At 40.8% G+C, this 18,087-nt stretch overlaps 2 protein-coding genes across 8 annotated transcripts in view; one reads left to right on the top strand and one right to left on the bottom strand.

Annotated features, from left to right (window-relative positions):
• The window catches only part of SLK (STE20 like kinase), a 47,457-nt gene extending 42,155 nt beyond the window's left edge, over positions 1–5,302 (bottom strand). For 2 of the 3 annotated variants that reach the window (XM_027647769.1, XM_027647770.1), the window contains exon 1: positions 4,667–5,294. In XM_027647769.1, coding sequence (XP_027503570.1) covers positions 4,667–4,816 — 150 coding nt within the window. In that variant the 5' untranslated portion in view covers positions 4,817–5,294. Of the gene's footprint in view, positions 1–4,666 lie in introns of all 3 variants that reach the window. The other variant, XM_027647771.1, reaches the window with a different exon arrangement.
• A 274-nt stretch (positions 5,303–5,576) lies between these two features.
• Positions 5,577–18,087, top strand: part of STN1 (STN1, CST complex subunit) — a 43,654-nt gene continuing 31,143 nt past the window's right edge. For 2 of the 5 annotated variants that reach the window (XM_027648270.1, XM_027648276.1), the window contains exon 1: positions 5,577–5,681. The gene's annotated coding sequence lies outside the window, so the exon portion shown is untranslated. Of the gene's footprint in view, positions 5,682–5,754; positions 5,850–14,458; positions 14,513–17,865; positions 17,905–18,087 lie in introns of those variants that run through there. The other 3 variants (XM_027648271.1, XM_027648273.1, XM_027648272.1) reach the window with 3 other exon arrangements.

Below are 18,087 nucleotides of genomic sequence, written 5' to 3'. Positions count from 1 at the left end.
AGAGAAACTAGGAAATATAAATTCTCCCTGCTCTGTCCTTATTTTGTTTTCAGGTCAGACTAATTAATGCATTTTCTATGATTAGAAAATAAGCTATGATGTTAGTGATACACAAAAAAGTACTTCTAAGTAGCCACAGTACTTCTAAGTCAGTTCACATTTTAACATTAAAAGGAGTTAAGAACATATAATCATTACATTATATAATTGGTTCAGTCTTATTAAATCACTACTTTAAAATTCTACATGTTTCTACCTTCTGCAGAAGACATTAAGGCAAAACAAGCGACCCTGTGAAGTTATCTAGGTACATTACAGATAAGATTGTTTCAAATATAGATAAAAATGCTCAACCTAAATGAAACACCATCATTAGTTTACTGGACTTTAAGAAACAGTGTATCAGAAGTCCACTGTCACCAGCCAGAGGTGAGCTTGTATTGGCCACTACTGCCAATATAAATACATATGAATGCTTAATGTAGTTATAATTTTCAACAGATAATGCATTAGGGTAATGCTGTTCACCATGATTATGGTTATCTGCATCCACAACATTTCTTCTCTGAACCTAAAGAGAAAACAGAACAGATTTTTTAACTAAGCACCAGTTTGTTGCTCAGAGTTGGAAAACCTGTCCTAGTAGCTTCATATGAAATACAAATATTTAATTTTCCTACTTCCTATGAGATTATATACACAATGCTTCCAACATTTTAGATTCGAGGTAATAAATGGGATAATATAAATGGGCAGAATATTCCAATTCAAACAAAGAAGTATGAATGAAACTCAAAACCCGACAAGTCTGAAGGATTCTCTAATAATAATTTGTCACTTTCTATATAATACACATACCATATAAATATATACACCCCTTGTATTATATATGGTATACTGCCACATATATTCTACTTCTGTTCCCATAGAAGATTTAAAATTAATATATTTGTAGAGATGGTATTCATAATAATCATAATGATGGCTAAAAGTCTGTTAACTTTTGGGAGGAGTATCCTCTAGTGAAGGGCTCAGAGACGACACCAACTAAACATTGGGAAAATGTGCTCTACGTCAGTGTACCATGTTCTTACTACCAAAAAGACTGGTAAATGTTACTGAAATATAGTCCCAGCCCTTTATTTAATTCAGAAGGTTTACTTAGGAAGATATTTGCATTTTCATTAATTGTGTGCATCTGTATGATAAAGAGTCCCCATTAGGAACTTTAGCAAGAAAGAGCCACAGTTCAAGTCAGGCATTTTAAAGGTGTGTTTTCACAGCATCTGGACATGAACTTCTGAGAATTCAGAAAGCAGCTTAAAGCTGATCAGAGTTGTTAACACTTACAGTGATTTACCTTAAGGCAATGTTTACAGGGTGCACAGAACTGATACTGGACACAATAGGGAACTATAACACACAATACAGCTACATAATAACTAATTTCTAAAGCAAACTCATTACAATCACAGTAAGAGCCGAAGTTTTTTGAGGACACTTAACCTGATCAAATCAAGAGCAGTTTCAAACTGATACATCTTTTGGTTTTTGGTTTGTTTTTTTAAGATAGTACTTTGTGTCTAGCTGCCAAACTTCAAAGTTGAAATCAGACTCCAATGCTAATACTACGCTTCTTCAGTGTCTGTCAGAACTCTAGCAAATCCATTCAGTAATTCTAAATAATTCATGAAAGCCAAATAAAAGATTGGAAAAAATTCCATCAGCAATCTCGAAATTCTCTTTACAAGGGCCATCACCTGACATTGAAGTACTGCAAGGGTCTATAAATTGAAAAAGGACAGAAAACTACACCATTATTCATTAGCCAAGAGCAAAAAGAAAACAGTCTAAAGTGGCCTCTTTGAAGAGGCTGAAAAGGGCCAGAATGAAAAGTCCTATACAGTCATAAACCTTTGCCATCAGTAGTCTGCAATTACAGAGCTACTCTGATCACAAGAGACTTGCAGCAGCAGTTGAAACAGAGTATTTCTAAACATTACTTAGAAGTTAGTGAATACGAATTTATGAATTGACAGAACTCAAAAAGCCTTAGAAGGCTAGAACAAACAGCTTCAAAGGAAATAAGCTCTTCTAGCAATTTGGTTAAAGTATTAAAAAAATAAGCAAGATCCTTGTAGTTGATTGGGAAGAAGGGGAATGAATCCCAAGTTTTCAATACCCTTAAGACTTCTGTACAGAAAACTAATTATCACTAGACAGAATTTTAAGTAATGATTTTAAAATTTAAAATAAATTAATCAGTTAGGCTTTCCAGTACTGTCAATCATTTCAGAGTTGTTTTTGAACTTTTATTTAAATATTTGATACTTCATCCAGAAGATCAGTTACACAACTAAACCAAATACTCCTCTAAAGGAAATCATACCATGTAACCAATCTAACCTACTTTTTATTAGAAATCCAAAGTATACATAGGCTTATTTATCTGGCAACTGCCTTTCAACAAATACCTGCCAAAACCCTGTCACAGGTAGATCCTAGGATCTTAAGCAAAGGCAAATGTAGTTTTGGCAAATGTAACTGACACTAGGATAGTGGGGGATTTTTTTGCAAATAAAACAAACAAAAAACCCCAACCGCCCACACTTGCATTACCTACAGACAAAGTCATCACTCACTTGAGAGCTTTGTTCCAGCTTATAGTCTTGAATTCAAAATTTGAGAAGGAATTGAATGGCTATTCCTGCAGTTTCTCATTTGATGCATATATCCACGAAAGAACAATCTAACACACCTTTGCTTTACAGTTGCTTGCCAAGCACACTCATGTAGGAATACAAGAACAATCAGTGTCTGTGTGTAATCCTCCTTCTCAAACTAGATGAAAACAAAATGAATGCTGCTGAACTCATGCAGTAAGATTTCTTCTTTAAAAGGGAATTTTTTTCCAGGAATACTAGTACCTGTTCATTCTCACAAGTGCTACGTTCAACAACTTCACCCATGTAAACGCATGTGCAATTCTGACTACTACGATTTTTAAAACAGGGTTTAATTTTGAAAAACACAATTTCAACAGTTTTCCATTTGAATGTGATTTTTCACTTGGAGTCTTATTTCTGGCCGTGAAATAACATTCTCCTGCTTGTGTACAAAGTACACTGAAATGCAAAATTTACAGCTGCCTTGCTCAGACACCTTCCTCTACTACTGCTGCTAATACAGACATGCCTACAAATAAACATAGGAAGAGGTTTGAGGATAGGAGGGGAAATGCACGTGGAGGAGGAGAACACTTTAAGTATTGTATCTCTGAGGTATATATTCACAAAATGGGAATCAAAACTCCACTATGAAGCTCAAAGAGAAACTTTAATACTCTGCAAATGCCATTAGAGACGTTTTTATAGCCAGTAAGCTTTATTATAGAGTAACTTCAAACATATTCACAGTCATTTTAATTAAAAAAAAAAATCTCTAATCTTTCGAAGTGACATGAGAATCACCATCTAGACTATGTAATACACCAACATCTAAATAAACCAGATGCTCCTAAAATAGAGCATTGACACGAATTCTTTAGGTGAAATGTCCCCACCTAACATTCTGAACTGACCGTGGCACTTCTGCTCAAATTTACAAACAGGTGACACCACAGTACAATAGAATTTCTACCCAAAATAGCACATGTTTCATGAGTATCCAGATTTCATAAACTCTCAAATACAGTACTCTAAATATAAACATTTCTTGACCAAATTAGCTCTCAGAAACACTGTAAATGCTATTCTTTCTCATGCTATTTTTTCCTAGTCTCAAGAACCGGCTTCAGAGTCTCAATTCATGTCAGTTCCCAATTCTGTCATGCTTATCCCTCCATGTTTTTCCACGCTGTCTTTAAGTCAAAGGCGGAGCATTAGCGGCCTTTTAGAAGGAGGCAAAGTAGCTGAAGATCTGCCTGAAAGCTACAGTCTTGTCAAACACTAGCAGGGTTGTATCTATGCCATTGTACTCCACTCGGCTTGATAAATTCTAGGTAAGCATCCTTCAGAACACTACTTGTATCAGTACACTTAAAGATTTAAAGAGCAAACAACGGAGAGAAGTTAGGAGACCCAACACAGGAGTTCTGCCACACACTGAAAGTTAAGACAGCACAACTATTTAATTCAACTCCACATGGAGCAAGATGGGGGAATGCCCAATACAGCGACGAGAGCTTGGCTCTATACACTATGCACGAGGCACAGGAGTCAATTTTACTGTTCATTGGCTTCCTTCCGTACAGAAACTTAGGAAAAAAAACCCCAAACATGCACCTAAGAAAATATAGTAAGGTTAGAAGCCATACTGTGCACGGGTCCCAAAAAACTCCCAAAATACAGGGGAAACGAGCGATTCAGCAGCTGGCAGGGTGGAGCAGAAGGCGGGACAATGACCTAATAGGTCTTTTCTATCTTTAGTTTCGCGAGGCTCAGTGGACAAGCGGCGCCGGGATGCCCCGCTCTGCCTCCGCCGCCCCCGGGGGGGCACCGGGCGTTCTCCGCCCCAAGTTGTCCCGAACTCGCCGCTCCCAGCAGGTATCCCGAGGTGCCGGGGCTGGCAGACAGGGAGCCCGAGGGAGCGCTGAAAGGCAGCACCACTGCTCCGAGTCATTTCCCAGCTATGAGCCACACCAGGGACCCGCGCCGCCCGCCCTTACCTTGAACACTTTACCGAAAGCACCATCTCCCAGCTCCCCGATGATTTCCCAGAACTCCTCAGGGTTCAAATCCCTCTTGACGTGCTCGTATTGTTTCTTCTTCTTCTCGCCGCCCAGCTTGAAGATCTTGCGAAAGTTGAAGAAGGACATTTTGGCTCGGGCCGGGGGACGGGGCGGGCGGCGCTGCCCCCTGGTCCCGCCGGGACCTCCCGGGCCGGGCGGCGCTGCCGGGAGCGACCCCCGCGCCCAGACCGGAGTCCTGGAGCCGCTCGGGAAACGCCGTCACCGCCGGGCGCTGCGGGCGGACAACACCCCGCGGGGCCGGCGGGGGCTCGGGGCTCCTCTCCCGGGCGGGATCGGCGCTCCTACTCGGCCGGGCCGGGCACCATCGCGCCAACAAGTGCCGGGCTCCCTCCTCGGGACGGGCGGCGGCGGAGCCCGGGGACGGGAGGGGGAGGGAGCGGTCACGTCCCGCCTCGCAGGACGGGGCGGATGTAGGGAGGGGAGGGCGCTGCTCCCCAGCCGACTCGCGGCCGGTTGTTCCTCACGGAGCGGCGTTCCCGGGGGCGGCGACAGCGGGAGGGAAAGGACGCTGCTCGCTGCCGGCCTGTCTCTCCCGCGCTCTCGCGGCGCGGGGCCCGGGCGGCTCCGCTTCCTGCGGGGCGGCACCGGCGGCGCCTCCGCCCCCTCCGCCCCCCACCCCTTGCCCCCGCCCGGCGCCTGCGCGCGCTCCCGTTCCCGCGCGCCCGGAACCGCCTCGCGCCCCTCCCGCCGCTCCGCGCCCGCTCCGACACCGCCGTCAGCGGCGCACGCGCGAAGGCGCGCGACCCCTATTCCCCCCCCCCAACGGCGTGCTCCGGCGCGTGCGCACGCGCCGCACCGGCAGCACGCGCACAGCACCCCGCCAACGGTTCGTCTCCGGCAAAGGCGGAGGGAGGGGGTGGGGCTTTCCCCTGACCACGTGACGCGGCTGTGGCGGCGCCAGCCAATAGGAACGCGCGGAGGCTTCCGGCGGGTAAGTCGGTGTCGGGCACAAGATGGAGGGGTCCCCCCAGGCCCTCAGGCTAGGGGGGTGGTGCTGGGGCGGGGGCGAGCGCTCGTCCCTCCCTCCCTCACACCCTGCTGTTTTTGCTTGTGGGCTTGTGGAAGGCGCTTTCCCTTTTGTCCTCTGTGTGCTGTGACGGTATGGACGTGGGGCAAGAGCACCCTTTATCCTAACTGTATCTTGTCTTTTAGCTGCTCATCCCGAAGGACGCCCCACGCCTCTCTCATTGCTGCTCCGCAGTCCCGGACAGCGAGGGTCTCCCCAGCCCTGTGGCAGAGGATGACGTTCCCTAGTTAGGGCGAAACCCTCCCCTCAGGGCTTTCGGGTTCCTCGGGTTCTTCCTGGCAGCGCCTGCAGAGCCCCCCCAGCATCACCCCTGAAGGGGCTGTGAAACCCCCCATAAAGAGATGTGCCAGGAGCACTGCGATGGCAGGTGGTGCTTCCTGGGGTTTTGGGCTTTGACGTGGCTCTCAGAGGAAGGTGTTGACAGCAAAAACGCCACGTTGGAAGACTTTATTTTGTTTGTGGGCCAGTGCTGTTCCTAGACCTGCTCCTGGCTTGTCACGGCATTCGGTCATAGCTGGGTGTGATGTTCATGCGCTGCGCGTTTGGTATCTTTGATATCTTATTTAATCACTGGGACAGGCTTGAATTTCCTTATCTCACAACCTTCTCTTCCCACAAGTGATTCCTTCATCACCCTGAAGTACGGTTGTGTTTTAATAGTTGTATGTATGCCACCAAGTGTGTGGTGTTTCTTCACTTGGAAGCAGAGGCGTTCCCGTTGCCTGGATAAAGGGCAATTCGCAGGCATGGAGGAAGGTTTGGGCTGTGACTGGAAGTCGATCCAGCAGTTGAGGCGATGCTGAGAGACCTGAGAAGGATCTGATAATGAGAGAAACACCCAGGGAAAATCATGTAATGCCTTGTCCTCGTATGAACCTGAGTGCCTGTAGTTGCCATTAATTTAAGCTGCATGATGAGCTTCTAAAGATCCAACCTCTGGTGTGTATCGCTCCTCAGACCATTTTATTAGCATGACAATAGTTTACTATCTATGGAGTATAGTCCATGTGTAAACTTAATAATAATAATGAGGCATTGAGATGCACCAGTGCTGGGGTTCGTATTGCAGCCTTTATAGTCTCCTTGAAAGAATCAGTTCTTAGGAGTAGAAAGTCCTGGGCTGAGTCAAGAAAGGGATTTCAGCAAAGGAGTTTCCTAATAGTACAGATTTTTGCAGTAGTGAATATTAGAAGATTCAGAAGGAACAAAGGGCATAGAAATAGCCTGGACCTGAACTTTGCATTGTGGGTTAACAATGTTTGGTTTTTAGCTGAAACCTGCTGGGGCAGAAGCCTTTTAAGAATGTGTTGGTGATGTATGTTGAGTAATAAGTGGTGCTAATAATATTTATAACGTACTGGAACACCCTGTGCCTGGCACTGTTCTGCCCCAGAACATGGGGATGGCCCCTGACACGGAGAGTTTATGAATCAAACAACAGTGTTGTGGCATGAGTCCATTTCTTTAAACTGTATAAAGACAGTTTCAAGGGTAATACCACCCCATGAACAGAGAGCCTTTCAAGTGCTCTTGCTAACCTTATTTGTTGTAATAATCAACATTTGTTTTTAAAAAGTTATATTGGGCTTTGTGGTTCCTTTGTACTGACAGCTTGGCCACAGAATGTAAAACTGTTGAGGAGGATGCTAAAGCCAAAACTGTTTATTTTTTTGAGGGCAATAAGAAACAACTGTAATCCAAACTTTTGTTTTCTCTTCTGTGATCTGGCTGGCTGGCTCCATCTATTAACTTCATTTGCAAGTTTCATGGAGATAGTTTGGATTAAATACAATAATAAAGAGTGATTGATAATATTTCTTCAGTGTTACCAACAGCAATTTAGCTTCTGAAACCTAAATTTTTAAAGTTCAATTTCTTTTTCTCTATATAATCTCTTCTTTTGCCCTTTCAGGGGGGATCATAACTTTGTTTTGGATGCTAAAATACAGTGATGGCTTTAATGATAATTTTAAATAGTATTTTTAATTGAATATTTTGGTTTTATCTTTCTTTCTCTTGGATAAAAAATGCTTTGGGACTAATTTCCGTAAGTTTGTTTAAACTGACTGATTGATAGAGGATGGGGGGAAAAAAGGGAATCCAAAGCCACTGCATGAATTTCTTGTCTTTAGGCAGGATTATCTTTTCTTCAGCCTCAGGGGTAGTGCCATAGGGCAGCAGGGAGGGGTGTGTGTGGGTGAATGTCAGAGTTTGTAATAACTGGAAATAAACACAAAACTAAAAGACAATTTCGTGAGCCATAACTGAACAAGTGCAGCTGAGCTGGCAGCTCTGGGATGGGAGAGCAGGGCCTGGTTCTTTCTCAGCTCTATCAATAAATGAATGTTGGACTGTCAGTAGTTCACACACAGCATCTCTACAATGTGTCATTTTGCTGTGAACTTGTTTGTGATAAGAGTTTCACTCAGAGCAGAACAGAGACAATAGTGTCATCCTGCCAATGACTAGATGTTAGTAGGGACTGCAAATGTGTTGCTTTAGACTTTTATAAAGTCTTCCTGTTCCAGGGAGCTTTTAATTCATATAACATTAAAAATATAAGATTAAGGGCTGGCACAAGAAAGGAGTGATAAAGTTTTGCTTTTAACTTTTTCTTTTTTTTTTTTGCTTACACTTTAACAATTCAGAATAAAACCAGTATATCTGAAACAGAGAACTGTGGCTCAGTCTGATTTTTTCCCTTATTCTTTCATTCTGGAGTTACAGCTTGCCACTCAATCCTAAAAATAAACTCTGTAAGGTGAAGGTTAAGTGCTAGTAGCAAATCCTTCCCAATTTGCTTTGACTTCCTGGTATGGAAGAGGCTGTATGAAGCCTGGGTTTTTGTGTGTGTGGTTTTTTTGTTCCTGATAGCAGGAGTTTTTAGCAACTGTAAATGTTTCCAGATGGTAAGGATAAAAAGGTAAAAGTGAGTTATATTAACATTTCTCCTTCAGGAATTTAAAGCAATGCTTTTTGGAAATTCAGTGTTTCCTTTAAATATCACAGGAAGATGTTAAAGTGAAGATGTTAAAGAACTATCTTAGTTGTGCATCAAATATATTGGCTTAAGAATAGCTGTAGCACTTTATGGCAATCTTTTTCATCTCTTTGTGATTTAGAGGTCTCCTTTATACTTTCTGCTGTTTAATATCACCATCCTTTCCATTGCCTCAACCACACTTGCCACTGTTCCTAACTCCCTGTTTAAGTTCCACTTCTGTTTCATTTAAACTGTTCCAGTTTCTCTTAATTGAAAGTAAACTCTTCAGAAGTTTAATTTGAAACGTGTTCTTCACAGCATATATTGCCCTTTCACTGCAGGCCTGCAATCCTGTCTTCAGTTCTTTCAGAATATTTAATGATATATTTTTGTATTGTCTTGACTTTCTGTCCATCTGTGCTTTCACTGATCTCCAGCCTTCTTTCTGATGATTGAGTTCATTGAACTGCTGTAAGGTCACAGGTGGCTTGTTCGTGGTTAAATCTGAAGTGTAATTCTTATTTTATCCGTCTTAATCTGTCTGTCACCTTTGGCACTCAACACTGGCCTTTCTGTTTTCTTTAATTGATGTATGTAGTGTTTTTATTGGTGTTTTCCAGTTATGTGGTGGCATTTTCTCGTAGGCTCTACCGTTTCTCTTCTGATCTGTTCCCAGAGTTAAAATCTGTGCTGTATTGGATCATTTCAGTTCTAAGCACCACCGCAACTTCTAGATCCCTATAGTTAACCCACTACCTTCCTTTTTAACCTCCTTTTTGCATACTTGGTTTTGCCAAGACCCTATGTATGCAGACTCTGTATCTGAAGTTATTTCCAGATGCTGCCTTGCTTCCCTCTGAATCTGACTTCCTTTTCCTGGGATTTCAGGATTTTATGGAATTAAGGTCTGATGCTTTGCCTTGTACCACCACAGCATTAGGAACTTTCCTCATTCCTTCTGGCTTTATGAGAAAGTTTTGGTGACTCTCCCATACCTGACCTTTATCTCCCTTCTCTCATTCATGATGAGTCATTTTTTCTTTCCATATTCTGAATGTGTTGGTTTCTCATAGGAGCTCCTCAGTTCAGTGGATTTTAAATACCGGTGTTTTCAGTCGCTTTCAACCTTGTACATTAACCTTAAAGATACTATTTTTCTTCCCTCTATGATATTTCCACCCTCTTTAGGTACATGGCAAATTTTTGACTTTTTGTCTTTTTTCTGTGACCCCTCTGCACTTTCTGTTTCATACCTGACTCCTTTGTCCTGATGCCCTAATTTATGGTGGTAAGTATAGAGGAGCTAGTAGTATCACCAATTAATAAACCATGTTCATGACAAGGTGAAGAAGGAAATACAAAAGAGGGCCGAAAGAGATTTTTATTTCTCTGTGATGTAAGAGGTTGGCCTCTGGCTATGGGTTTTCCTTTGAGGAGCATCAACTTGTTATCCATTTTCTAGAAGCCTCGAGAGGGGAGACTGTTGTGTATAGAATCATTAAGGTTAGAAAAGACTTTTGGGATCACAGAATCCAACCTTGGACCGAACACCCACCATGTCAATTAAACCATACCACTCTAAGTGCCACAGTCAGTCATTTCTTGAACACCTCCATGGATGGTGACTCTGCGACCTCCCTGGGCAGCCTGTTCCAAGGCTTAAACCCCCCTTCAGGGGAAAAATTCTTCATGATGTCCAACTTGAACCTCCCCTGGTGCAGCTTAAGACTGTGTCCTCTTGTCCATGAGAAAAGGCCAACCCTCACCTCTCTACAACCTCCTTTCAGGTAGTTGTAGAGAGTGTTAAGGCCTCCCTCGAGCCTCCTCTTCTCCAGAATAAACACCCTCAACTCCCTCAGCCACTCTGTGTACGACTTGTTGTCCAGACCCTTCACCTGCTCCATTGTGCTTCTCTGGGCTTGCTCCAGCACCTCAGTATCCTTGGAGTGAGGTGCCCAAAACTGAACACAGCACTCGAGGCGTGGCCTCAACAGTACAGGGGAATGATCACTTTTTCTTGTTTTTAATGCATTACTGGGGGACCAGTTAATCTAAGAATTACCATAGAAACACGTGGCATTTGGAAGATTCAATGTGTAAGGGTATTACTTGATGTTTGCAGTAAAAAAAAAAAAAAAAAAAAAAAAAAAGTGTTAAAGTGTTTAGGAATAGGATTGATCTAATTTTGGCTTCAGAAAAATCTGTATGTTTATTCTAAATTGGCCCTGCTTTTTCAGTAGTCAGTGGGGAAATGTAACTTCAGAGGGCAGTTCACCTTTCCCCTATGTATGTATGTATGTACTTTAGATCCTTATCTTCATCACAGTATTTAACTGTGTGAGGTGAGTTGTCCTAGAAATGTGTAATGAGAGTTCTTCCTACCTATGGAGATACCACTGCCAACAGAACTCTTAGAGTGCATTTCTCTTCATGTCAGGCAACACCTCTGGGAATGATGACAGAACAAATATAAAAGTTGCCAAATTACCTGGATGTTTCCAAGTAAACCCGTGATGTTTTATTGAATAAGCTTTATCTTAAATTAAATGGCAGAAGAAAAAGCAATAATATAAATATTGAAATCTTGAATAAGGATCAGATATTTCAACAAATAGTACAAGAATATTTCTTGGAAACATAGTGGGTCAAAGGCATCCAAGCTTTAACGTGTTAACTTCTTTGAACTTATTGCAAAAAGAAATATGTTTTTTTGTGTTGCTTCTAGTTGATCTACAAGAAAATGACCTTCAAGACTGATATTCAGGAACAGTCATATGTCATTGGAGGGGAGTGAGAAGCAAACCTCAGATTCTATGGAAGGTGTCAACTACTCGAAACTAACACAGCTGATTCTCTTCATTGATTACCTGACTAATGCAACTAAAGATTTCACATCCTCATGTAAAATTTTTCAGGAAGGTTGGACTCTTTTTAGGTTGTACTTATTTTAAAAACTCCTTTATAGGAATTTTCAGTTAATAGTAAAATACTGAGCTGCACTGGTGGATAGTTGCATTTTTTTAATACAGTGGTTAGTGTAATAAAAGTCCTCTCAGTGTTGTGATGACTGCAACAATCTTCCATAGAACCACGCAGGAGTAAGTCTATCTAGAATACTCATTTCTTTTAAAATAATATCCTTTAAAATACTACTACTCTTTGTTATAATGCTGTATTCTTTCTAACCATTTAAAGCATTTGAGATCATATTTAATTAAAAAAAAATTATTTGATCAAAACGGTACATGAACACGAGGCAAAGTATTTCAAACTTGCAGAGCCCCCTCCATCTGATGGATATTAGAAGCTTTAGTTAAGTCACATGAAAGCATGTATTCCAAATGCTTCACCATGTTTGTCTTTCCTCCAGATGGTAATTAGACCTTTTCCTCTTGCACAGCAGTCACGAGCTGATTTGCTCTTTTTGTTTGTGGCTTTCAAATTTGCATTAGTTCACATAGCAGCTAGGATTAGAAATTTATTAAGGGATAAAGATAGCTTTGCATCTCAGTATTGCTCTCAGTCAATACTGGCACAAAAAATGTCTGAACAAAAAACCCACATGTATTGCTGCTTTTCTTTCTGCAAATCCTGAATTTCTTCCTCTGTTTCCCAGGAGCTTTTTTTTTCCAGAAGGGACTTTGTGTTCTCTTGTGATCTTGATCGGCTCTGTAATCTTGGGACCAAATAACTTGTCCTGTAATATGAAAGTGACTTATTTTTTAATCTGTTTTTTAGTATGGCTGGCCAGCCAGCCAGCAAACCCAGTCCTGGTTATGTGGTGAGCGTAAGAAGGAAGTTTATTATGCCTTCTACAACTACTGTTAAAAATATACCATACTGAAAACAAGGAACATTTCCCCCCCCCAGCACACAATAAAGGACAAAAGATAGCACTAAAGACTATTGATTCTTTAGTAATATCCCAAAGAGAGACACTGTAGTGGTATAATACTGGAGATGTGTCTACTAGCAAAAAGGGGAATTAATATATAGAATGTGAGATACCAACTGTTTATTAATGCAAAGCTAGACTTTAAAATATTAAGGGATTTTACTGGAAAAAAAGCATGGTTTTTCATTGAGTAATGTTATTTTTATATCACAACCATGTTTATAAGTTTTTGTGTGTGCAGTGTTCTTCTCTTTTTACCTAGATTTTATTACGCTATTGTACGATTCTCATTTTTGAGTCAAAAGAATAGTTGAATATGTGTTGTAAAGTAGACTTTGGTTTTATGTAGGATCTCATCTTGGTACAGTAGCAGTGAGTGGAGATGTAATAATATGTCAATTGTTAAGGCAAACAGCAGCTATTGTGTGTTCAACAATAGTATGTGCAAACTTTGGGCACTAACACTTGCTTATGACAAAATGGAGCATTGTGGTGTGATGCACTTTTTGTCTCAATTGCCCTGAAATGTTTATTTTTTTGACAGAAGGGACCTTCAATAGCTAATCCACAAAATTATGTTTTATAGAACACCATGTGAAATTTATGGATTAAGCCAAGAAAGCCCGTTACATTAAGTGGACTGAATTGTAGCAGGAAATAAAATTACCTATATGAAAAATAATTTCTGTGGCTTCTGACTGAGCTATAATGTATTTTTCTGGATACAGTATACAGGAGTGACTTAGTTTCAGTATGAGGTAGGGAGTAGCATCTATTCAAATTCAAATGCAGTTGAGGAGACACTGAAATTAGTTTATAAAAGGCTGTTGGGTTTTTTACATACCAAGAAGTCAGAAATAGTAATGACTTTATCATGTTAGCTGTGACAGTGATTCATGGAAGAACTTAGAGCCACAGTTGTCAGTGAGGTATTTTCTCTCAAGAATCTTAGTAGTGTTGTGTCCATTTAGTGCCTTTTGGTTGGATTTGGATAAAGTTTTTAAAGGTGAGCAAAACTCATTCCTAACAAACAAGCCTATCTGCCTCTGCTCCATTAAGGAGAAAAGCTACTGAGGAGACACTCATGTTGCAGGACAGGTATTCCTGAGCAGTTTTGGATTGTTCTGTATCAGTCCTATCCCACCTCTCAGTGATGAGATTTGGACAGACCTCAGAGAGAGCACTGGTAAGATATTCATTATTTCAGAACATCCTCAGAGAAGTACAAAAATTGCTGACCCTAAAGTTAGTAAAGGACAATCTCTGGATTTTTAGTAGGTCCTAATAGTTTAGCAGCTGAAGATAAGGGATTGTGAGCCAGCTTTCCTTAGCTGAGAAGAACCTACTCTTCAGATTATTCACATGCTATGTAAAGGACTGTGCAGAACAATTTGCCTTAAAGAATAAGAAATGTCTATACACCTTTGGCATTTCTAGAATTTTTGGTTTAGAGCCCAGGTCAAAACAACCTGGGTGTGACTAAGAAATCCTGTGCTTGATTTCAAGTAATCCTCAGAAAGAAGGCACAGTTGCAAAAGAAATTCAGAGAGTAGCAGCCTGGGTATTGTACCATTTTTGATACAAAACCCCCACCCTTTTGATACTTTTCCTAGATGTTGGCTCAGAGGACCTGTGTGAGGAGCATTAGAAAGCTTTGTTTTTATGTGGGATGATAGTTCAAACTTCCCCAAGTAAAAGAGAGAGTACTGTAATAATATATAGTTTCAATGCCTTTTTTTTTGCTTTGTTTTTTCCTTGCTATCATTCATTTTGCACAGATTTGACTTTTGGGATGTCTAAACATTTTTCTACAAGAACAGCCTTCAGACAGGAAGCATTACGAACCTTTATTTGGAGGTGGGAAAAAAAATTTGTGCAATGCCATAAAAACCCAAAGAACAAATGTAGCTGGTCTAGAATCAGAGATCAGTGTCAAGCTAATTGTATTAATCTTTCTAAGAGGAGTAACTGTTATGTCTCAGTCTTCCACAAGGGATCCAAATGAGAAATCTCAGTCTCTAGTTATGCTTACAAAATGTACGACGGTCCTAGTTTCATTTGAGATTTCAAAATTATTCTAATTCTAATTACTTTGTATATACCAACAATAGTGCTGTTTGACACCATGTTTCAAGCACAGTCTCACAGTGTTCTGATAGAGTTAAAAGGTTCACTTGCATAGCAAAAAAAAAATGCAAATTGATTTCAGAAGATTAAGCGGGTTTGTCATAATCTAATGCTTTGGTATGTGCCAGGAATCTTTTGAAAACTTCAGATCACAACTGTGTGCTTAGACCAAACGGTAGGTTAATTATTTTGAAGTCTCTGGTTGTAACGAAGTGCTCTGTTGTGCTATGAATGTTCGTATAAATTCTGACTTATTCCAGAGGCTGTTCTACTTTACATCAGATGTATAAACCAATTTAAAGGACGGGGAGGGAAATGGAACACTTGCCTCTAAAAACTGAGTCAACTTTGCCATGGAGTTCACAAGCCCAGTAGCTTCAGAAAGCTATTAAACAATGTTTGCCACTTCTACCGAAATTTCTGAAATTTGAAAATGTTCATTCAGGAAGTGACATTAAATGTAACATTATGTAACACTGCTTTAACAAAGTAAGAAAGCTCACTGTGTTGCCTTAAGCCTGGATGATTTAGGTTTTATTCTCTTTTCTCTGTTAGTTCCCTTGAAGGAGTTAATATTCCTTTATGTTGTACCAGTAAATTACAGAATCACAGAATGGGTAAGGTTGGAAAGGTCCAACCTTCTACACAAGCAGGGTCCTCTAGAGCACAATCCATTACACAGGATTGTGTCCAGATGGTTGTGGAATATCTCCAGTGAGGGAAACTCCACAACCTCTCTGGGCAACCTGTGCTCAGTGATTTGCACAGTAAAGAAGTTCTTCCTCATGTTCAGGTGGAACCTCCTCTGCATCAGTTTGTGCCCTTTGCCTCTTGTCCTATTGCTTGGCACCACTGAGCAGAGCTCAGTCCATCCTCTTGACACCCTCCCTTCAGATGCTCATAGATATTGATGAGGTCCCCTCTCAGTTGTCTCTTCTCCAGGCTGAACAGGCCCAGCTCCCTCAGCCTTTCCTCATAAGAAAGATGCTGCAGACCCCTAATCACCTTCTTAGCTCTCTGCTGGACCCTCTCCAGGAGCTCTGTGTCTCTCTTCTACTGAGTAGCCCAGAGCTGGACACAGCACTCCAGATGAGGCCTCACTAGGGCTGAGTAGAGGGGCAGGATCACTTCCCTATTATACATACCTATAAAAAAAAAATTCCTCTTCTAAAAAACTGTTTGGAATCCTCTTGCTATTGAAGCTTCCATACCACTCTTTTCCAGGCAAGAAATTTACTGTTTATAAGAAGTAATTTATTTTTAGTTTTGTTTGTTTTTATTTATCACTAATAACTGAGAACCTTCTCTCCCAGGGAAAGAATGTCTTTCCAGCAGCTCAGCTCGTTCTTGCAGCACTGTGGGTGATTAAGAGCTTTCAGAGAGAGTTAATCATCTTCATAGGCTTCCTTCTGCCCTTACTTGAGATAGGTTAGGGAATTAGTTGAAGGAGGCACTCCAGTGTGATTATCCAATAGCTTTAAAATACAAATAAGTGAAGTGAATAAGTAAGTGAAGTAAGTGAAGCTTTCTGAATACCTTATTTCTGGTAAGCTTACAGGTGATCATGAGAAATACACATATAGAGTGATTTTACTGGTCTGCTGAGTGATTTGCTGATTTCCGTTTCATAGGAAATGATCTTGTTACAAATGCACAGGACAAGGATCAGAGAGAGCTACTTTTACTGTTTATTTTGTTGCACGCTTCCTTGTTAGTTTTCCAGAATCATGCTTTTGGAAAATAGAGTGCTCATTACAAGGTTTAACTTGCATATGAACCAAGTTTCAATGCCAAAGAAGGCAATCTGGAACTGCAAGATTTGTCTCCCTTCCTTCCAAGATTGTGGATGTTGGAGGAGCCAGTCTGTCTGGTCTCCTGTAGCCACATGTGCAGGTCCAGAAGGTTTTGTAGGCAGTGCTGTGGAAAGGAAAAAACAGAGAGAGGGAACCACGTTACAGGTTATGACGTGGAGACAATAACTCCACTGGAAGGCTGTTACACAACAGTGGTGTCAGTTTATTGATAAAACAAGGCTTTCTTGCTCCTATCTGTATCCTGATTGTTATGGGCATGTGGGCAATGCCTTTCTGTGTTGTTGATAGACTTCCTACTGGCTAAAGGTTGTGTTGTTGGGCCCTTTGCCTTGCACTACCATTGCCAGGGAAGTGTATTGTAATATAATGTAGTTAAAAGACATATTATTTTTAAAATTTCAAGGAGTATCTTTAAGAAAAAAGAAATCTATAATTCTTTCTTTTTGGTAAATGTGTTACCTGAAGATCATAGACAAACATTAAATCCTTGTACAAGTAACATTTTAAGAATTGCTAAACTTCTGGAACTTCAGAGGAGTTCTATATTTCTTAATTTTATTTTGAAACCATGTTTTTAAAATCAAATTGTACTTGCCGTGTATATAAAACCTACAGGATATGCAGCATGTAGCATCAAAACTTACAGGATTTAACATGAGCAGAACGTAGTTTATTAGGAATGATTGAAAGACCTTACACTACCTTGATTTTTAATAGATTAACCATGTAAAAACTGGATCCAAAATGACCTTATCTTGTTGTTACCTAGGTGTTGATATCAATACTCATTTTTCCAGGAGCCTTATTTTTGTCTTTGAGTAATGTGTTTTGATCTCAGTGGTGGTTTTCATCTTGTTACTAGTGTTGGAAACTTTCTTTTAATTATGTATTTTTTAAAAATCTATGGATGAGTTTCATTTTTAGATTCTTGGTTCTGTATTAACTGTAACCAAAGGCTTTACTTCCCGGCTCAGTAAGATCTACTTGTATAATAATATAGTGGGTTTATTTGTTTTTAATTTAAAATGTTGTATGTGGCTGTGGGTAATTAAAAACATTTATTGAAATATGGTGGTTTTGACTGTATCATGCTGGAATTGCCTCTGCTGATGGTGAAGAGTTGAATAATACTCATTTGTCACATAGGGTGTTGACTCAGACACAGATGATTTCAATTCAGATGACAGAGGGTGTTACAAAACCCAGCTGTCGACTCTGCTCCTCTTTCTACAAGTTGCTTTCTCTGTGGCAGGGATGGCTGACCTATGAAGCAGTTCTTTGACAGCCACAGTTTGTAGCCTAATTTATGTAAGTAAACCAGTGGTGACTTTAAGTTGTTTTAATGCACTGGGTTGGCAACTCCAACAGCTTAAGGGCTGCTTCCTGTGTAAATCATTAGTGCTGGTACACTAGTGGCAGTCTTTGGAGAAGAGCGAAGGACTGATAGGATGTTTAAGCCACCTGTACTAATGCATAAATCCTTGGTTTTGA

This window comes from Corapipo altera, unplaced genomic scaffold, assembly GCF_003945725.1.
Source record: "Corapipo altera isolate COAL_440 unplaced genomic scaffold, ASM394572v1 56, whole genome shotgun sequence".
NCBI lineage: Eukaryota > Metazoa > Chordata > Aves > Passeriformes > Pipridae > Corapipo > Corapipo altera.
Note: the sequence above shows the minus strand (reverse complement) of the source record. Positions and strands in the feature narration are given on the sequence as shown.